Source organism: Trachurus japonicus, chromosome 15 (assembly GCF_045865225.1).
Source record: "Trachurus japonicus isolate A0001 chromosome 15, Traja_1.0".
NCBI classification, from domain to species: domain Eukaryota; kingdom Metazoa; phylum Chordata; class Actinopteri; order Carangiformes; family Carangidae; genus Trachurus; species Trachurus japonicus.
The window spans coordinates 27,773,714-27,797,135 of record NC_140921.1 but is presented as its reverse complement, the minus strand read 5'-3'; the positions used below and the strand labels follow the sequence as shown (position 1 = coordinate 27,797,135).

At 41.5% G+C, this 23,422-nt stretch overlaps 1 protein-coding gene across 1 annotated transcript in view; it reads right to left on the bottom strand.

Annotated features, from left to right (window-relative positions):
• Positions 1 to 21,288, bottom strand: part of LOC146973865 (collagen alpha-1(XXV) chain-like) — a 55,813-nt gene extending 34,525 nt beyond the window's left edge. Inside the window, exons 1-2 of the mRNA XM_085800861.1 lie at positions 20,565 to 21,288; positions 8,423 to 8,492 (exon numbers count right to left, since the gene is read on the bottom strand). Coding sequence (XP_085656987.1) covers positions 8,423 to 8,492; positions 20,565 to 20,891 — 397 coding nt within the window. The 5' untranslated portion in view covers positions 20,892 to 21,288. The remainder of the gene's footprint in view (positions 1 to 8,422; positions 8,493 to 20,564) is intronic.
• Positions 21,289 to 23,422: the final 2,134 nt, after the last annotated feature.

Here is a 23,422-nt window from a genome sequence, read left to right as displayed (position 1 = left end):
AAAAATTAAATAAGTCTATATTTTAAGCTTGTTTGTAGCGGAAGCTTCTCAAAGCTCCTCTTCCTGGTCCGTCCAAATCTCGCGTGATTCGCAGTAACCGCACTGACGCCGGCGCAAATCACGTGGATTTGGACGGACCAGGAAGAGGAGCTTTGAGAAGCTTCCGCTACAAACAAGCTTAAAATATAGACTTATTTAATTTTTTTCGGGACAATTACGCAATTTGGGGCTTCAGCACAAGACGGACATTACATACGAGCATCATGGAGGTATTTGGATGTTTTTTTGTGTGTGTTTTTTTTACGAAGAGCTCTGGTGTCCCTTTACAACCGTTATATGGACATGCACTGCTACACCAAGACCCCCTGTAACTCAGAGAAGGGACGGAGGACTCTGAAACTTCTTCCAGCCCTTAGTCCACATGAGGGTGAGTAGATAATGAGCGAAATATCATTCTAGGGTGAACTATCCCTTTAACCTGCTGAAACAACGGGTGACGCCGCATGAGGGGGCGGACCCCGTCAGTTATTCGGTTTTCTCAGTTGCATGTAAACTGAGACAAGGACAGAAGTCCGACTTGACGCCAAAATCGAATTTTGAGCATAGCTCGATTAAGCTCTGCATGTAAACGTACTGAATGATAGTGGAGAAATGTTGGAGAAAAAAAAGGTGCAACCAACTGAGACTGTTCATAAATATCTGCCACTGTGTCATTAACACAGACTTCATGCAGCGTCCTCACACCACCATCAGCATCAGGTTGTATGGAATTTAAAGGTAGAGTCTGTAGGTTTGTTTGTTGCAGTTTGTAAACACAACTTTCACACTGGGCCCCTCCTCTCAGGCTCAACTCCACACGCCCCCCCACCTCTGACTGACCCATGTTCTACTGCTGTTCACATCAACCTTCTCCACTTCGGCCTTCACAGTTCTCCTTTGAATATTTGCTACAACCACCAGGATCTGCACCTGCAGCAGCTCCACCAGGCCCAGCGCCCTCGGCTTTCGTGTTCATGTCGCTGCATACTGTAGCCCTCGAGGCTCCTGTTGCCGGTGATGGCCCGGTGACGGCCTGACACTCCAGCTCCTCACTTGGACTGTATTTCCTTTTCTTCGCTGTAAGTGTGTATTAGGGTTGAACGATAAAACGGTAATGATACATATCGCGAAATAACTTTTCCTAGATAGAAATATGAGACGTGATTGATAGAAAGTCGATTTCATTCATGTTTTGACAGACAATACAAATAGTCAATGATAATAAAGCCCTCTCTCTTTTCACCTTAGCATAACAGTTGAGTCAATCTATATTTATATTATATTATACTGTATTATATTATATTATATAATTATAATTATACATTTTATTTAGAGGAGCCTTTCATGGCACTCAAGGTCCCCTTACAGAAAAAAAAAAAAAAAAAAAGGTTTAAAAAATTTAGAGGGAGTATAAGCCTGTTATAATAATATATTATAATACCTGTTTTATTTATCTGAAACTGCTGTGATCATAATGTTAATCATTATATCTGTCATGTTTAATTTTTGGCAGAAAATAGATGCGATGGAAGCACAGGTGATGTTCCTGATCCAAAAATAACCTTCTGATATCTTCAAATCTCACTTGTGAGTATAAGTGAACATTTAGGCTTCACATAAATAGTAATTTGACTTATAGCGTGATATATAGCCTATCGATATTGACTGAAAATGAAAAAAAATATCATTATAGGATTTTTTCTCCCATCGCCCAGCCCTAGTGTGTATCCATCATTTCTCCTGCGGCTTGACGGTGTTCAGTCACCATGTTTTATACAAGCCCACGGGTCGGCTCCACACGCCCAACTTCATCTGCGCTCTGTCATTGGCTGAAGAAAACACACCGACTCCGACCAGAAACGTCACGACTACACCAGAACATCAAAACACATGCAGAGGAGAGGGAGCTCTGCAGACACAGTCACCACCACACATGAATAGAAGCTTATAGTGAAGCAGGATTTATTTTGTATAAGTCTAGATTTAGTTTGTAAGAAAATCCTACAGACTCTACCTTTAACAATGATTTTCTAATAATCATTTATGTGTAGTGATCAGAAAATACAAAGCAAATGACACAACAGGATCAATATACCAAATTCCGCAATTTACAACATGTCCTCCCTCACAGACGGTATCCCTTTTTGTTTTGTTTTCCTCTTTTAATCCATCTTTTCACCATTGCTCTTCCTCCTCTTTTGTCTGTTTAGCTGACAGCTTCCGTCTCCTGCCTGTGGCTGCCACATTCCTCTCAGTATGGCCACACACTGGCAGCTGCACTGTAAACTTATCACCAACGAAGAAAGAGGATCTGCTGTGCTCTCTTCCTGTCAGCACAGATGTCAAGGTGAACTTGGGGGACTCCTTAAATAACCGGCTCCAAAACCCTGGGAGCCCCCCACCCCCACCCCCAGGCCCCCCATTCAGCTGTACAGATCTGAAGAAGCCCTCTTGTTTACAAGGGCATCACAGGCTTCCTTTTTTTTTTTCTCACTACAACCACATCCACAGTAAACAGAATACCTACACTGAATATTGTCTGGATTAGTTGCATGGATAAAGCCAAATTTCACTTCAGTTTAATTTTAGCACGTCAAGTGAAACAGATCTGGGAGCTGTTAGGGGTGTAGCACTGAGATGTGGCTAAAGATTCAGAACTACGTCTCAACTTTCTTGCACCAATATACATCCTACACCCAGTAAACATGGAACTCTGTTAGCGCTTTAAGCACTTCCGCTTCCCTCGTCTAAAAGTCAATGAATGGGATTTTGGTAAAAAACCTCAAATTAGGTCTGTGGTTAACAGGTGTTTCAGGTGTTGTTCTATAAAACACGTCAGTAAACACCCTACTTGTGAAATTTGAAGCTTTTACAAGTGGTAAAAAAGGTGGTTGCTAACAAGTTGCTCAATACAACTACAAACCCTGTTGGGGACATTAAACGTCATCATCCCCAACAGGCCAGAGTGTTCTTATGGAGGTTATTTTATGTTATTTGTGGCTCTTCAACAAGTAAAAACTGTCCCATTTCAATGTTTTTAAAATAAAGTGGCTGAAATCAGTGGAAAGCGTAGTGGTGGTGACGTCAGTAGTCCGCTAAAGCCTAACGTTAGCTTATTACTTCTGGCCATCACATGTAAGCTTCAAATATGGTAGAAAAGGTGTTCATAAGTGAAGAACAAAACTATTAAGTATCATAAACTTGTGTTAGCGTTTATTTTCTGACATAATCCAAAAAAATCCCAATCACTTTCTATTCCGGGAACCAGCGCAATGCTAAACTTCCGGGTTTTGACGTCAGCCCTGGCACATTCTATACACATTTTTAACTATATCTCACATATTGTGATTTATTTACAAATCTACAATTCAAATGAGCAGCAATTCAACATTAATCATCTCATATTTAATATGATTCAATTAAGTTGAACCGACGTGGGCAGCAGGGTTAGATGCTAACACTAGCATCAATCTTATGGAGAGTTTGCTGTGTCACTGGCATCTTCTGTGCATTTTTAGGATTGTGATGTTGGGCAGCATTGCACATGCCTGACATTTGTTTGAGTGTAGTAATAAGTAAGTGGACGTGTGACGGTGATTAACAGTTATCAGGCAGCAGAGACGCGGCTTCAAAACCTGACGGTAAGAAACGGTCAGAAAAGAGGTTTGTCAGGTGTCAGGTCTGGATCAGCGCCGGTCGGATCAGTGTCGTATCAGGGTTTCAGGACGTATCAGTTCATCTCCACACCCCTGGAAATCAGTTGTGGTCTCGTCTTGTTTTATAGGGACATGGAGTTCAACATGTATCTCTTTTCACTCGCACACACGCACACACTCTCTCTCTTTGATCCCAGGCTGTGGTCTGTCAGCTGGCAGACCAGTGGGAATACTCCGAGTGCCCAGAGATCCAGCTCCTCTCCAGCACCACCCGCCCCGCGGGCCCAGGGTTTGTACCTTGGGCAATAAAAAAAAAAAAAAAGCTACATTGTTTTTGCATAGCACCGTCTACACAGGTCGGCCTCCCGCACTAACCACTGCGCTATTTACATCTCACAGATACAAGTACAGCTAAGCCCCTCTGGCTTTATCATGAGATAGCCCAGAACAGAGTCTGCTCTGAGGTGACAAGATAGTTCTGTGTGAAAAAAAAATACTATGGATCAGTCATAGTTTTCTGAATCAAATTTTCCACATCAAATCTGACTCACCAGTTTCAGCCAGGGTGCGGTTGTGATGTCGAGGGACTGTTACAGTTAGATCTGCAGTTTTATCATTTTGAGAGAAGCCTTCCATGCTACTACTCTCAATATGAGAAGTTTGCATCACTGATTTTAGAGTGACGCCAAGGGGAGTTCTCTTATGCCCATATTTGAGGTTAACATTAAATTTAATCTAAAAGACCACAGGCCAGCTGACACACACTGAGCCTGGGCCTGTTGGTATCCTGGAATGTCTGACCTGAACACAAGGAGACTGGACACCCTGGTTAAAAAAGCTGGGGACTGTGATTGGCCCTCAACCACAGCGAGTCTGGACTCAGTCAGGATTGTCGTTGAGAGAGACACGCAATGTAAGACGTAGGACATCTTAGACAACACAAGCCACCCTCTCCATGACATTTTGACCGGTCAGAGAAGCCGCCAACACCTCAGCACTGAGAGATTCAGGAGATCCTTTGTTCTGGCTCATCAAGAGTCTCACTTAATTATTACTGATGATTATTATTGATCATTAGTCATTAGCTGCTAGACATGTAAGTTACAGCTTGAGGGTAAATCAATCACCAACCAACCAACTCAAAATACAGATCTCACTGACTCATTTTGTGGTGGATTGGTATCACATCACTGTGACTGACTGGTTCGTCTTAAAAGGAGCTGTGGTCGAGCTCATTGCAATCTCAAGGCAACAGAAAGTGATTGCACAATTAACCAGCAAAGGTCAGAGGTGCAGGATCTTACTGGAGCATTGTACAAGAAACTTTAGTAAAGACTTAAGGCAGTGAGAGATGAAGGGATCGACTACAGCTCCCCTTATAGATTCCAGTTCAGTGCTATGAGGTTTTCTGAACATTACTACAATGTGTCTCTTAAAATGTCCTGAGAGAGATTCATATTCGCCTTGCACACAATTTGATATCAGAAGAGGAGTTTGCATGTGTCTGTTACTTTAGCACAGCTGACAGCTGACATGTCTATGAATAGAATCAACAAATCTGTAAAATCAGCAGGTGTCTTTAACAAATGCATGTTAATCCATAAAGTACAATATAAGTGAATAAAAACAAGATGACAATGTTGTCATGGCAAAAACCTGTCCTTTAAAGGAATACAAGAAGGCGCTGTGATTGGCTGTCACACCAAAACACTCCCATAGATAATTAAGAGGTTAGGTACACACATCAACCCCTGTCTGCTGTGATAATGTGCTAGCAGAACAGCAGCATGAAATGACAGATCAGATCATGTCTACTACTAAAGTATAAAGTTTTAGTAGTATTCATGATGCAATTTACTGCAGACTGAACTGACAACAGCTACAACCAGAAACAGGCCGCAGTCGCCGATTATACAGCAATTACTGTAGTTTACTAACCCTAAACTGGCACATGGAGCCAATGATAGACTAACAATATCAAATTGTTGTTGTCCGATGATGAATACAATGATTGGTCTAATGATTCATCAATATTATATATTACTCTGGGGCATAAAATGACATTGGTATCCATATATCCATGTAGTGTTCAAGACCATGACCTTGAGGATGCTGAGGTCTCACTACTCTGCCTGAAAGTGGAGATTTCAGAGACCTGGCAATAAAGTCTGTGATTTCAATATTTAAATATGTCAAGTGTTTTATCTACATTCATTGTTTTAAGACTTGTAGAATTTAAAGGGGTTTAAAAATGAAAAAGAACAGATTATCTACAAAAGCATATTGATTGCAGTTTGCAGGAGGCTTTGGGCACCATGTATCCTACAGGAAAAGTGAACGTTACACACGTAACACTGCTGTCTGACGGTCTGTCAGTTTTTCAGACAAGTAACTTGACAATACGGACGGCTCCCTCCTCTCCCAGACTCCCTCCCTCTACCTGTTGTGAGACGCAGAAAGTCACACGAAGCTGTAAAAGTGTCAGACCATCTGTTGGCTCGGGGATGAAAGACTTCCACATCTGTAGAGCGTCCTCTGAAGCTCCACCTTAACAGTCATTCACGGGCCGTCCCACTGACATTTACTGACATGTTACAACACTAACATCCTATTGTCAAGACAAATTAACACTAATGTGAGGTTAGGCCGTTCTCACAGGGGCTGTCTCGCACACACACACACACACACACACACACACACACACACACAGACACACAATCAGATAAGAACATGAACCTTAAGAGTTTTCTGTTAATGTGCAGCGTTCGACAGTAACAGTGGAGCCACCCCTCATTTTGAACCACAATTAACCCTATATGTGTATGAACATATATATATTATACATATATACATTTTCAGTATATAATAACTGTAAAATAAAATAATAAATAAAAAAGCACCTGAAGCAGATGCTCAGTCAGGTATAATTAAACTCTTCATTTTAAACAATAGTTTTTCTGGCTTCCACAGACAGTGCCTGAGGGCCAACATGCAAAATAGCAAGAACATAATCTGAGATCTGTTTCCAATATTTGCCTGTTCTCTTTGATGTTATGAAATGGAGTGATTATAAATGCAGCATTAGAACTAAGGCCATATTTAATGAAGAGCTTTTGTATTTGACTAAATGAGTTTAAAACTCTGTTGTCTGAGCTGGGTTTACCTTGGCTGCAGTTCATTTATCTCTCTCATCTTACCTGAATGTCCTCAGGCTTTATTAGTTTTAGCTTGGTGGTCCCAAACCAGCAGCTGAGTGGATTTTTTTTGCAAACATTAATGACACACAGGCTCATATCCAAAAATAACAGTCTGCTATTTCTGTGTTTTCTGTGTGCACTGATATTCCTGCACAGTATGTGTACAAGTACAAGACAAGAATAGCTAATGATGTACAAAAGTATAAGTATATGTAACCATTCATATCAACATCCAAGTCATACTTACCACTAGAAAAGTCAAATATATATTTAAAAGACAAATACTTTCTCACAGCCAAAGTCCTAGTATCCATATTCAGCACATAATCATATTGCAGTGTATTGTCTGTCCACAGTGTGTTTAACCCTCGCTCCATGACATGATCTGGAAGCTTTCCCATCTCAGATCCGTCCCCACATCGCAGCAGCCTCCATTAGAACCTCAGATGACACAGAATAGCCTTGGCTGCCGGCTGAGCTGGAAATACAGCTCAGCTGGTCATCATGTCTGATCGAGCTGAAGGGCACAACCCCAGCTGGCATGTCCACCATCAAGTGCAACACATAGTTCTCCAACAGGAACACAAACTGACAGCATGACTTCCATTTGATTCACATAATAAAAAACTTTGTTCTAAACAAATGAGTTGAGTTTTAAGGTGAGCCGGTGTCAGCTGCTTGTTCCCTTTCAATTAAACATTTTATGTTTTGTCTTTATACTTTCTGTTGTTCATTAAACAACAAGTTGCTTCAAAATCCACAGTAAACCACCACTGAGCAGCTCATTACATAAAGATACAACTGAACACTCACACAACAACAGGACAAAACACTGTGTCTGTTACTACAGGTACAGACCCACACAGGCTTTATGGTAGAGCAACACAAAACCATTCATATGAAGGCCTAGAAACACTGACTATCAACCTGCAGCACTGACATGTATGAAGCTACACTTGCAGCCTATGGAGTAAAACAACTTCCAAAAAGATGTGTCCATGATTCTAACCATTCGTATTTGTAATGATAAACTTTAGTTTTGTATGTCAATAAAAAAGTGGTACACAAAATTCTGCTGTCATACACATGAGTCTGAGAAATTGTTCGGGTTAGGATTGTTTTTATGCGAGTATGAATCTAAAAGCTGTGAGTGCAAAGTCTTGTGAATACAACTCTAATTTCTACGACTACAAAGTCTTCACTGTGAACACGAATTCAAGTTTGTGGGTACGAGTAGAAAAGTGTTGAAATGACATCACATACGTCACAGGCAGGTCACAGGGGAAAGTTTGACAGCAGAATTTTGTGTACAACTTTTTTATTGACATACAAATGTTTATCATTACAAATACGAATGGTTAGAATCATGGACACATCTTTTTGGAAGCTGTCTTACTCCATAGCAGCCCTGTGTATTTCGAATGGTCTTGTATCTGACGAACAGTTTAGATGTGTCACACATTCTTTATCAGTGAAGTTGATGTGTCAGTAAGAGAGAGAGGAGGAGGAGGAGGAAGAAGAAGAACTTACCTGGAGGACAGAGGCAGCTGTGAGAAACTTCTCTCACCTCCCGAGTCTTCGGTAATCTTACTGACAGTTTCTGCAACACAGATGGAAGAGAACAAGAGCGTTTGAATGCATTTAACATCATGTTGTATCTGATTAAATTTATCTCATCAAAACATAATTTATGAGTTTCCACAAAGAATGAATCATATGAGTCATACTCTTATTAAAACAGAGAGTCTCACTGAAAAACAGGACTTTTATTGATCCCATTATGGGAAATTTACTAAATAATGATGTATAAACAGAAAAACCATGTGAATACCATTGACCACACATACATTGATATGTATAAAGGGTAGTATACTGCACATGTGGCACCTCACACATTCCCTTGACCCTGAATACACATGGTTTTCCAAAGCAATCCATGTTAGTGAAGGGAATCCAATGATCTTCAATGAGTTTCATTCATTAATACCATAACAAATGACCAAAGACATAACAATTTTACAATTCACAAATAATTGTTTCTTTCAACATCATTTAATATCCTCATTAATCATCATGAGTCATTCTGTAACCTGTTTCAATATTTACTCATCACAGTGTTAGAGCCTGACCAGAGCCTCAAACACATGTCTGTAGTCTCAATAAATGAGGTTCATAGTACTTTACATTAGCAGAAATCATACTGATTGATTAAGATGTCTTCATACATTTATGGATAATCGTGGGAGTGGAAATGAGGCTCAATGAGTGAGATTTATGAAGTGGAACGATGCAATATTATTTATAATTCTGATGAAAACAATGTGTTTATATATTCCTACTTTTATGCATACATGTACACACAGCTTTGGTCATGAATCTACATATGAATCTTGCATCTGGCTTCGAAGTCCAGAAGCAGACAGGGTTCACCCAGTACCTCAGCAGAATTTTAAATTGACCAGGCTTTCATATGTTAATCACATTAATTAATTTATTAGAATGTTTATTAAACAGGGATGATACAAAATTGCCAGAGAAAATGGGGAAAATGTGACGCAAATAAGACATCAAGTCTAGCTTCAACTACTTTGCAGTCTTTGTCCCTGGTCAGGCTTTAGAATAGAATAAAATATACTGAATACAATAAAAAATGCACTGATACAATACAGTGAATAATACAATGAGTAAGTACTGTACCATGAATTATAAACACAGTTGCAGTTGCAGATTAAAATGCAAGTTAAATTTAACATTAAACATTGGTAAAGTGCTGTTGCTGACTAAACCTCTTTAGTTCTGTTTGGGATTTGATTTCTGAGGAATTCCATACGTGAGGGATGATTGGCCAAATGTTGTCCTGCACCTTTGAATTTGACAGTTTTGCTTGGTCATGCTCCTTGTCTTTTTAAAGATCTGAGACATCAGTCCATTTACGCGACTGCGGGCACTTGACGAAAAGTGAACCTTCAGGCTCAACGGTAAAGCCATCATTGGTAAAAAGAGCTGCAATCAGAGTGACCGACAAACTCACAGTTCACATGTGATCGGTGCACATGTGTGACAGTTGATCTCATTAGACCAACAACAGGCTGCGTGTGATTTGACCCTGAGCAGAAAACAAAGCCAACACATTCTCCAGCGCATGACGGTCAGTCCCACTGGCAGCAGCAGGAGAATGGCAGAGCAGGCTGTTTAGAGCGCTGCAACAGGTGCTAAAAGGGAATGTTATGAAGGCACCGTCATTCTGAGCACTGCCGCAGTATTCTGGGTACTGCCTGTCACGCCAATATGCCACTTATCCTGCTTTTTGGGATGACAGGCATTGATTGAATAAGAGGTCATTAAGGAAAAATGTGCAACATTTCAGTGTATGAAGAGTCATTTTAACACATCTATAGCTCCAAGTTTTAGAATAGGACTAAATACATAGCAGTCATACATTCATACCTCCTGACGTGATAGTCTGAGGGTCTGTTTCAAAAAGTTACTGAAGTATTTCCTGGTATTTCATTGACTGCAACTGTCAGACTCCATTCACAATATTGTAACGCAGAGAGCAGTGCAACCAGAGCTCTGTCTGCTCCACTGTCAACAAAAACAGCACCCAGTTATTCCTATACAACTTTAACTGTGTCAAAGGTCACATTGGTGACAGAATCAGATTGTCAATAGCCTTTAATTCATGTCCTGTTCATTGGCCTCAGTACAGGCAGGCCCAAAACAACTGAATCATTCCACTTAAAAAGGTAAACCAATCGTCATCCACTACTCTACTCCATGTTTACCACAACAGACTTGCTCAATAGGTTTACATGACACTTTAAAAAACCCAATAATGGCTTTAATGTGTCTATATTAATAATAATAACTTTGATTCAAATGGGGCTATTCAAAAAACCCAACGTCGTCTATAACTGGACATCTAAAGTGCATGTAAATGCATTAGTCCCACTAAAGGTGCAGCCACACTATACCCGACCAAATCGTGGAGTGTCGTGTCGCACTCATTGAGAATACATTGGGTCGCGCCGTAGGGTATCCCAGCATGCTTTGCGCAGTGACAGCGACACCCAATGGCACAACCCAATGTATTTTCAATGAGGGCGACACGACACTCAGCGATTTAGTCGGGTATAGTGTGGCTACACTTTAAGACTGGACTTCTTCAGATCCAACTAAAACTCCCAGATAATGTGATTGGAAAGTAGATTTCTTCTGCATACAGTAGGTATACACCTTCATCTGACTGAAACTGGACAATGCATGTGCACAGGGACGGCGCAAAGTGTAGCATAGAAGAAGGACTATTGTTGTAACCCTCCAATAGCATGCAGCGTTCTCGCCTGCCTTACAAAATCACCATATAGCCTGGATCTCATCTGTACGATAAGTAACGCTACAGCGTGTATAAAATGAACAAAGCTGTCAGATCTTAATGAGGCTTCTACCCTCCTCTGGTAAAACACTGGTAGTTTGGCTGAACTTTGATGTTTGATGTTTCTGGTCTTGGTTGGATCAAGATGAGGACTCCCAGCAGGCTGCTTCACTAATATTTTCTTCTTGGCTGGTCTCAGATGCATGTTGAGCATCAACCATCCTGTTGGAGAAGAAGCCATGGCAACTGACGTCACTGAGCCCTCACCATAACTGATGAACATATAACATAACACTCAGAGCTGATGTGACTGTTTCATCTGTTCACAGACAGTCTCCTAGAACATTTCACTTCAGTCTTTTTTTTAATGTTTCACTCTCAGAAGTAGCTTTTCTTCCACAGCGTTCCTCTTTCCTTCAGAAAGCGACTGGACTGTTGTACCTTCATCTTAAAAGTCAGTTTGTATTGTTTTTGAAGTTTTCCTTGGTTCCTTTTCCACCATTCAAACTGTCCCCCTGTTCAATCTGGGGTCAATTTTCCTCTTGTGGCCACATCCAGGGAGGTTGGCTGTGGTCCCATGGACCTTAAACGTCTTGATAATATTAGCAGCTGTGGTCACAGGAACATCAAGCTGCTTGGAGATGGTCTGTGGCCATTATCCTTACCATGCGGTTCTTCTGAGAACTTTTCTCAATTGAAATAGGTCCAATTAGGGATGTCATGGATGACTGTAAAATTAGACAAAACTATAAATCTATAAATTGAAACTAACGCCCAGTTTGTAATATCACTACAGTTTAACTCGTTACTTTATTTTATCCTGGCCACATACAAGTAGAATAGGCGAGAACTGTATTCTTTTCCACAGATTCATTTAATTTTATGGAAAAACCAATCACACAACTGATTCACCATCTGTCCTGAAGCTTAAAAGTTAGTTTTTAAAGTGGTTTTAGTCTGCCAATTCAGGGATAACAAATAATTTTTCTGTCCTGTTGTCTGACATTAACCATTTATCGCGCAGGTGACCATATTCAGTCACGTTATTTGTCACTTTTGACAAATATAATAAGTTCTTCAAGTTTAAGATACATTTTTATGTTTTAATAAATATTCCTTGAACTACATGTATTTATAAACTTTGAATGGTAAGGAACTATATGTATATGGTAACTTCATTGCGAAATAATACAAAAAAATAATAACTTGTTTCATATATATTTCTAAGTATTTAAATGAGTGCCCTACAAAGGGTTAAGAGCTGTTACTGTCGCTCCAAACAGTTGTGGTTTGAACGCACAGTTTAGACAGCTGCTGAAAGTGGACCAAAACTTACATTAAATGAGTCTGAATGACCTACTCAACACATACGTGGGAGTTTTTTAATGCTGACAAATTATTCCATCACGATCACACAGTGCTTACATTCTATTAGCAAGTGCTTTAGCAGACATTCATTTATGGATGACTGCAGTCCTCTACTGGGGGGTTACTTACTAAATGTAAGTATAAATTCTGTAACCCCTTTTGGACTGATTCCTTTTGACAGAAATCTCATGTTTTCATTATGAAAATACTTTAACATAAGCTCACTATAAATCCTCACTGTACATTTGTCACTATGTCTGTTCAGACTCAAGATAACTTGTAATTTTTCACTGTATCAATCACTAAACTGTGTGCGGTGTGTGTGTGTGTGTGTGTGTGTAGGGGTCCAGCACTTCCACTGCAGTCTGCTGTTAGCATTAGGGTTTTTGATTCACATACAATACACACGAGTCATGTGTATACTGTATACTCCCTACATAGGCATCATAGAGATATATGTTTTTGTGTTTGTTTTGTGTTCGAGTATGTGTGTGTGTGTGTGTGTGTGTGTGTGTGTGTGTGTGTGTGTGTGTGTGTGTGTGTGTGTGTGTGTGTATGTGTGTAGACCTCACACTGTAATGAGTGACAGCTCTGTGATAAACACACTGAGGAAACAAGCGAAGTGGGAGACTGTATTATTTACATTTCTACAACCGGTAATTTGGCCTCAGGCTCACTATTATACCTCTGCGCTCCGTGTGCACCAGGCTTCTACCAGGTCTGCAGAGAGCACTTTGTGGTTAATTGTAAATGTTTAAGGGGCCATGTTTGGGGCAAGATAACAGCAGAGAGAGGGGGCAGTTGAGAGGGTCAGGCTGTTTCAGTGGCGATGTTAAGGATATGATAATTATTTTGGGGGTAGAAGGACTGGATTCTGGGACCTCAGTGAGCTTTTTTAACTGGTAGCGTAAAGCACCTGTTGACAATTTGCAGGAACCTTTAGATATTCATACTGAAAACATGTTTTGCTTATTCAGAGAAATGACCTTTTTTTCTGGTTGGAAAATGAATGACAGGACACGATGTAGTTTGTAAAACCTGCAGTGACACCTGACTCTCTCTATTTAAACCTGTTAATTCACCATCACATGTTAAATACCAAACTGCATTTATAAAGGCAAGCCAAGTGAATGCACCCTGGCTCTGTCTGAAGTTTAATACTGTAGCTTCCAATACCTCCAGAGTTCATTGATAAACACTGTTTCTCATTTGTTGAATCTGCACATAAACAGAAAAGTTCAAACCAAATCATGATTTTAAAGAGTTGCATGCTGTGTAATATTCCTACATTTATCTCACTTTAAAGGGACAACGAGGAGTTTTGGAAAGCGAAGTGTTCTCATACTACATTTACCATGAGCCTCCCCGCGCACGGTGAAATTCTTGGACCGGCTCAAGACGGACGTCTTGCCAAGAATGTTTTCATTCATCAACAATGAAAGTCGGAGGTTCGAAGACGATCACATACCGTCGTAGTTCCGACCATAAACGGCGATTCGGCGGCGTTATTCTCATGACTCGCCGGGCAGCGTCCGCGAAACCGAAAGTAAGGAAACACTGGTCAGCTCACCCAGCATTTCCGCCACTAATTAAAATAACAAATTAACGTTAACGTGACACTTTAACGTGACACTTTCTTTTATAACCAAATAGAAACTCCTCATTGTCCCTTTAAATATATTTTGATGCAATTGAAGAGAACAGAGAAATTCCTTCATTCAGTATATTTTTTATTGCTGACAAATTCAACAATGTGTTAGTGTGTTACTTGTGTGTACTCTCTGACCTCCCTGCCCTGACTGTGGTTCTCCACTCCAAGTCCATTGGTTCCAGCTGAAAGCTTAAACACAGCTCACTAATTTATAGTTTCATTTAAAAAAAATTATTCCCTGGACTAGTAAGTATCAGTAAAATGGGAGTTTTCATGGTGCTTCTGTTGGGAGTTATTTTCAGAGGCGTATTAATCAACCTTTGGTGCTCTGGCAGCAGGATGTGTGTGGGACTGGGTCTAAATAGCTACAGTGTATACGTATGTGTGTCTGTGGTAATGAATAAAATGTGTACTATATTATTAATTTTTAATTTTAGAAGACAGTTAAAAACCTCTACATGGCCTCAAACTCAGGACCAATAACTGCAGACAAAGGTTACTTCAAACATCACTCAGTGAACTGGCGGATTCGGCTGCAGTCCAGATCTGACTGGAATAATTATAAAGGACCAACTCTGCGCTGCTGGAACCAGGCACGTTTTCCATAACAGAGGAAACTGGTCATCATTGAAGGATACAGTGTGGTGGAATCTGGACAGTGTTGGGTGAAAGTACCACAGACTTCCCGCCCTCTCTCTACAGAACACCACATCTGTACTTGTGTCCCATTAATAATGACTATTTATACACACCAAGCTAAACAAAGAGGCAGGCTGCAATGCCCCAGGTCCATCTGGAGATGAAAACCAAGGGATTCTTCTCCCACTATAGGGATCTACCACCAGCATCGCTGACCAACTTAAACTGTAAAGAAACCACTTCTATTGATCAGCTGGAACATATCTTACTTATATTAAAGCATTCCGTGTTTGGGGTCTTCTCATACTTTGCTATATTTGAACAAAAAATGTTGAAAGTGTTTGTTTTGCCTCCCATCTGCTTCAGCTATCTACTTATTTGTGTTTATTTACTGTGTCTGTTTATGAGTGTGTACACATGCACTTGCTGCGCACATTTGCACGCCATGTGATATCGTCCCTGACTCCCTGTTGTAGCTCATTGGGTTATTTTGCCTGAGTTCTTGCTGGGACTTCTCCACTGTGTAATTATGGTGACTGTGCTCTCAGCAGCTGTACGTTATATGGGTTAATTCACTCTGACTGGGAGTGGCACCGCCTGTTGCTGGACTCATTACTTTACACGGATCTAATAAATCAGTTAGGTGTATTCTACATGAGGAGGAAAGATAGATAGACAGTCAAAAAAGTCCATTTACCCAATTTGACCAATATGCAATGTCCCATATATTTATTGAACGTCGTTGTGCTGCTTTCTCATTGACAATTGTTATTATTATACTTCTGATTGACTTCAGTACTTCTAAAAAAGGGGCTATGGCCCTGAAAATACTCTGACCTCAGCTCTCAGATCGGTATCAATCTTCTCGTCTTAAAAGAATGCATGTGGTTCCCGAAATGTTGAACTCTTCTTTGTCTGTAATAAATCACCAGCTCACCAAAATAACACACTACGCTGCCTCTGTCTTGGATTTCTACTTGATATTTGCTTTGATTAACTTTTTATTTCAGCTAATATAATGAGGAGCGCAGGAGCCCTGCCCTCCTTAACAGAAGGCTCCATGTGCTCTTTCTCCTCCTGGTAAGTGCATTATACTGGGTCCTATTGAAGTGGGTCAGGGTGGAGGGGGATGATAAAAGTTAGGTCAAAGCCCAAGGAAGAAGAGAAAACAGGGCTGCTGTGGGATTTCAATCACGGTGGGAGTGCTTGTTAGTGTAGCTGTGGAAGTGGTGTATGAAAGGGCAGCACAGAGGCCAGAGCCAGGAGCCACACATTACCATGGGATTTAGAGCACATATACAACCTGCTTGGTAAAATTCACAATTGTGAAGGGACGCTGTTCTACTGATCGGTCTTAATTAAACACTAGAACTACTTTCTAATGACCATCTAATGACACTTTTAACACAGAGCAGGTTTTAAGTTGCCAGGTTGGTTCATGGTTTCACTCTCACTTCTAATCAGGAAGCCTTTATAAGTGTTTATACATTTTTACTTATAGCTTTCGTACTGACAAATATTCTGTGTTATTAATTAGACAGAAGAATTATTTTATCTTTTTAAAATCAGGATTTGCTCGTGGAAAATGTGATTGAAATTAACAAAAAACAATCACAGACAAGACAACACAATGGAAATGAGTTAACATCTAAGCTCTAACTAAATAGATATGAATATTCTACATAAAAATAGCAAAATACTCATATTTTTACCATTTAGAATCCTTTCTGCCTTAAATCAGTCAAATACAAGGTTAAAAACCCCTCACATACTGGAATGCAGACAATCCCTTAGAAGTTTATCACAATCCAGCGATTTGAATTTTGATATTGAATGATCAAAATTTGCACAGAGGCCACAAGCTTCAATAACTTGATCAAAGGCTGGTCAAATATTTAGATCCATGTCGATCAGATAAATTCCCAGGAGGAGTTTTATAAAGTATGAGGTCGTCAAATATAAAATACAGCGCCAAAATTCTGCATTAAAACTTCCTGCTTGTTTTCGATTGTGGCTACTGGAGGCTTTTTTTGTACATTCTGCCTGCCAATTTTCATGCATAAACCAGGGGGGAATGTGACCACTATTGAATTGTTCTAGATGGGGCCATCAAGCCATTTTTCCCCACCCATATGTATGGCCCATACAAAATGTTTAGCAGGTCTAATACGCGTGAAAAGTTTCAGAAGATTTTGACCTCGTTAAGGCCATCAATTTACGCCATGCATTTACGTTATGAACGGAACCCACCACAGCCACATCCTTACTTTAACACACAACTGTCATACGAAGACATCAAAAAGAACCTGAAGCATTTGCAGACCTCATTTGGAGAGGCTGTGAACAACCTTAGTAGGAGTATATATAAGAATAAAACGTTATATTCAGTTTTGCCATTAGGTGGTGCTATGAGTCTGCCCCACCCATGTGTGAGATCCCAAAAACACATTTTCACCAGGTCTGACACATGTGTAAAGTGTCGATCAGTGACCACCTCCCTGTGTAATGACTGATTGTGTCCATTGACGTGAATCAGAATATAACAAAATGCCTGCATCTAACAATAAACCACGTCATTGTTGTTAAATAATAAAAGTGGGGAAAAAAAGGGGGAGCGATTGATTTGGGCCAACTCCAATCAAACCTGCTAAAGCCAGCCAAACATGAGCCCTTTGAGGAGTCTTCAGTGCAACGCTACATATGATCCATCCACTCTGGACAAGAATGTCTTGAGTAGAACCCTCTCCATCCAAGTGAACCTTCCAGATATGCTTTGGCGCTTTTCCTCTGAAGTACAGAAATTTCCTGCCAGAGAGCCAGAGCCCTCGGGGGATCATTTGACAACAGTCATTCTGACCAAGATGAACGTTGGAGGCTGATGCCTGAACTGAATGCTGGATACCCCTGAAAAAAGGTTGACAACACCCATGGGTCCGAAATCAAAGCCTCCCGGTGGCTGTGCGGTTGCGGAGAGAAATGGCTGCTGCCTGGACGTGTCTGGAGAGTCACGCCCAACCTCCGTGACCTTTCGGTGGCCTGGGAGGTTGGTTGGTGGGATTTTCCTGCAAAGGGGCCTATACTGAGGGTGCTTCTGTTGAAAAGAAGAGTGACCGGCTCTCAGGGGGCTACGAGTACTGCTGGTGTTCCCAGGTTTTAGGCAAAGGTGTTCAACCCAGGTCAACAAACTGCTCTTTCACCTTGTTTACTTGTGCACTATATCCCAAGGCTTATGGGGCTGCAGACCCAAATGTGGGGTAGTCATACTTGGCCATGTACCAAAGATCAATGTAGACATCAGCCTACCAACCCCCCCGGTTATAAGGCAAACAGCTGGAGCAAAGCGTCATTGGAGCTCTGCGTTGCCTGGAGAGTCCATGACAGACCTATGGCGAGGTGGGAGAGAGAATTCTCCAGACATCCCATCCAAGTTGCTACATTATAGCTCCTGGTAAGGAAAGGAGGTCATCAGTCCTACACTGCTGACGTGGGCAGGAGGTATTTGGTCTTAAGTCTTCATCTGGAGATGCTATCAGAGAAGCATTGGAATCATCATCATCAGGCATCTGGTCTGGTCTGGGCCACACTGGGCAGCATCCTTAATAGCAGCCAAGGCCCTGCAATCACTGGGTAGGTGGAGGAGCCCTTTGGGGTCAGGCCAGCACCTTTGAAGTTCAGTGATGTATGGAGGGTGTACAGAGGGTGGAGACCAAAAAGTAGATGGTTGTGGAGCACGCCTGAAAACAGCAGGAGCATCTGAAGCCTCTGAAGGGGCAGCATCCTCAAACCAAAGCAGTGACACAGCCAGCTCAATGGCTCGCTTAAGAATCCTCATGATTCTTCTGGGAGTCTGCATCTGACTCATGCTAGCCTGCTGCTCAGGAGGTGGGACTCCTTGTCTGTTCCATCTTGCTCCCTACAAGCTTCCCTGAGGCTGCAGTACACAATGCATCTTTGTCACATCGGTCAGAAACAAGAGAAGTAACGCATGAAGCCAGAGACGTAGCAGTAGCTGTGGAGTGAGATCAACCCAGCAAAAACATCATGTGACCCAGTCTAACAAAATAATTACCAGAAAGTAGCATTGTGTACAAATTAGTCGAGGGCTAAATTAGCAACTTCAGCACAAGAAAAAAAAAGTACTCCAACAACCCTTAACTCAGTCACCACAGCAAGGCAAAACCACTTAATTGAGACCAGTGTGTGGAATAAAAACCACCAGCCAAAACAACACACAATCCACTAACTGCAACAAGCGGAGATGCTCAGTGATCAAAGAGAGGTCTGCTGGGGAAATAAAGATGCTACTTACCTGTAAAAGTCGAAAGCCTTGTCGTCCTTAAGCGGACAAACCCTCAGCAGTAATGAGCACCAGCTCCAACCGTTACATTACCAGGCTACTGGCATTGACTATAAACATATATTAATTCAGATTCCGATTCAAATTCAGAAAACGTTATTATCCCCCGAGAGGGTAATTTGTTTTGCAGCAAGCAGAACAACACAAAAACACAAACAAATCAAAAACAAAACAAAATAGGGACAGTGCCTTTAATTAAAGATTAAGACCTTTAATTAAAGGTAACCACATGATAGACTTCTGCACTTAAGCAAAAAGATGAGAATTTGATTCCTGGGGGACTGGCACCCTCATCAGATCACACATCACTTTGTCAGTATGCACACGATGCATATCCAGGTATATATGAAATTAGTTTTTGATAAAATAAAATAAAAAATATGCAAATGAATATCCTTTTATAGATTATGTGAGCTTAAAACATTATATAATATTTTTTATTATTTGAATTATATAGACACTGTAGTTGCTTTTTATTCACCAAAACTGCATAATTTGCAAATGATCTGTCAGCCCATTTTCAATGCCTTTGTGGCCCATCAGTAGGGACCTCAAATAGGAACCAACACTGAGCTAGAAACCAGACACAGATATAAACCAAGGGGACAGAACTTCACCAAAATTCATGTGCATGCAGACATTCCCAATTTCCCTCACAGGAGAGGACCTGCACTGTCGCGCTGCACTCACTGTTGCTCACAGCTTACACTGTAAATTTTGCAATTTAGGAAAGGGGTAGAAATAAAATAAATAGGCTCATCATGCATTATAAAATATGTTCCAGCCAACCATAAATCTTCACTTGCTCCTTGATACGGAAATAACAGGGTGTCTGTCTGTCTGGGATTAAGAGACTTCAAAGAGAACAGTAACCTGAGAGTGGTATATAGATAGGTTAGATCTCAGTGTTCATGTTATGTTCTGTATCATATCCTGGATACAGTTAGAACCAGGATACATTATAAGTGTGAGGATACCAACACAAATGACAGAGTGGAGTCCACATTACTTTGCAGGACATAAAAAAGAGAGACCCCCACCACCAGCAGCAGCAGCAGCACCGGGAGTGTCAGCAGACATCTCACCCGGGGGAAACAGAATGTCCAGGGGTGTTGTGGGGTTCTGGTTTCACACAGACCACTTGCAGAATTAGAATAAACCGAAAGGCAATTTATATCATGTCTAAGCCAAACCAGTCTGCTCCTCTTATAAAAAAAACTCGTGAGATCATATATTACTGTTAATAAAAAGTTCAGATTTAGTTTTGAAGTCAAACTCTCACCTCGTCCAGGATCTGGTCTAGTCTGCCCAGGATCATGGGCTCCACCTGCTCCAGAGACAACCTCCACGCGGAGTGCTGCGGGTCCCGCTGCTGCTGCTCCAGGCTTATTATCCTGGACTGCAATTCCGAGGTCCGCACAAAAACCACAATGCAAACTCCAACGCACAGGACAGACAGTGCGATGCAAATCGCTATGCCAGACAAATCTCTCCAATTTCTCCACACGGGTCGATCTGACGGTTTGCGCTGCTGCTGCTGCTCACCGCGGCTCCTCCACTCCTCAGCCGCCGACTTCCCAGTGACTTCCCATTTGCGATCCTGCTCCATTTCGGACAGTTAACTTTGGTTCAATCCACAGCGGTGTCCTCTGTACATCTGGTGAAGAGCAACGCACGCGTGTTTTTTTCCCCAGCAACAACACAGCGACTCTGGGACGTTTTGTGAAGTTTTGCAGATGTCCCTCTCTCCCTCTCCAAACTGTCTCCAAACTGTCTTGCTGCGCTCAGATCAGCAACTACATGAAAGTGAGAATGCGAGGCTGTCTATAGACCTGTCATCAGCCAGTCACTGATGAGGATGACTACTCTGATTCTCCTGCGTTCCGCTCCGTTTGCCCGTTCGCTGCTTCTCCTCTGAGCGATCGCGCTCTGGTGCTGCAGGTCCGTCGCCAGTGCGCGTCTCTGAAACCCGAGCCAGTCCCTCTCTCTCTCCTCTGCTCTGCTCTGCTCTGCTCTGGTCTGGATGCCGCGGGCCCTTCGCTCCTCCTCTGGGAGGCTTTAGGTTAAATACCGGGGAGGGATTCGTGGCGGTGTTGCTGCCCCCTTTGATCCGCATACTTGGTGAGGGATATTTTTAGGATGCTCAAAGCCGGGGCACAGTCACACTGCCGGGTACACTGACGCCGTCAGCTGTGTTGGGCGTTACGCATTAAAAGTAACGCGTTACTGCCGTTCAATTACTTTTTTTGCAGTAACAAGTAGTGTAACTCCTTAGTTTCTCAACTTAATAAATACAATTGGAACTTTCTAAATGGACTCGTTACTCGTTACTCTATGTGAAAGTAGCCGGCAACCTCAATGATGAGGACTGACCACCAGACTGGGCACAACACTACCAGTGTTATTACCACCCCCCATGTTAGTGAGCTGAGCCTGAGTGAGAGGCTAGATTTACCTGTTGTAACACCAAGACAGAAACAACAACAACAGAATATACAACTCGATTTGGCCTAATTGTATTTAGGTGGAGTTTGTTTGTTTCATACAGGTGCATCTCAATAATTTAGAATATCATGGAAAAGTGTATTTATGTCAGTAATTCAATTCAAAAAGTGAAACTAATACATTATATACTGTAGATCCATTACACACAGAATGAAACGTTTAATGTCTTTAATGTCTTCTAATTGTAATGATTATGGTTTACATTTACAGACGACCTAAAATTCAGTGTCTCATGCAATTTGATAAAAGACCAATTTAAAAAAAGTATTTTTAATATGGAATTGTAGGCCTTCTGAATGCACTCAATGTTTGGGGCTATTTGACTTGAACTACTGGAAATTGACTTTTTCATGATATTCTAATTTATTGAGAGGCACCTGTATGTATATTTGTTTGTACCAGTATGCATTATCCCATTTCATAATGCCGTTATAATGCAAAACAAGTCATGCTATGATCAGGCCTAACATTCTGAGCACTGACAGGTTAAGTGTACAACACTTCATAGTGGGTGGATATATTAGGCATCCTCAAAGTTGAAAAACGTTCAGTGTAAGGATCTGATCCAGTTGGACGACTGGGTCTCTCATGTGCTGCAGCTGCAGCTCTTGTGGGCTGTTCCTGGTCTGCAGTGGTCGGGATCTATCAAAGTGGTCCAAGGAAGGAAGAGTTTTGAAGGCTGGCCCGTGTGCTCCCATCCAACAGAGCCGCTACTGTTGCTCAGACTGCTGAACAAGTTCATGCTGCTCCTGATAGAAAGCTGTCAGAATACACAATGCAGTGTATATGTCATAAGTGTGATGGCTGTGTGTGAACACTGTGTAAGAGTGCTTAGTGGTTTGGGTTCATGGCTACGTATGTCAATAAGGCATCTCCTGTACTTCTTTTTCATCAGTGAAAACAGAGGTGGATCAATAGCAGACATAAACTCTGCTGACAAGTCCCCTTAAAGGGTTAGTTCGGGTCTTTTGATATGAATCTATATGGCATCCCCATCACCAGTTACGTGCTGTGACAGTGACTTTCCCCGGACATTTGTCGGGCTGATCTTCCATCACGGACTGCGCTGCATTACTGATCATCACCCGGTCACCCTGTCTGTCACAGCTACAGTTGTGGGTCTAACTTCAGCTTGTCACTTCCCTGTCCCTCCTCTCTCTCTCTCTCTCGCGATTGCGAGGTCAGACTTTTTCGTGGACAACGGTTTTGTGATGCAAATGTATCACTCTTTTGAACGCATATTGTTTTGAGAAGAAAAACGCTTTATTTTCGTGACCCCAGCCAACTAGCCGGACTACATTCGTCAGCACCGAAACCAGACCGGAACTCCGCTCACGGGACGCAGTCCGGGGAAAGTCACTGTCACAGCACGTAACTGGTGATGGGGATGCCATATAGATTCATATCAAAAGACCCGAACTAACCCTTTAAGTCACTGAGAGAATCGCACAACTCACACATCCTCCAAAATAATTAAAACTAGAGGCTGGACAACAAAGAAGAATGAATCAAAAATTGTGAAATACAGTCCACAAACTAGATTCAGTTCACATAAAACATTGGGGAGCTGAATCTAGTGTGCAGACTCTATTTCTCAACCCTTAAGTCACTCTCCCTTAATCTGCGTTGAAGCTC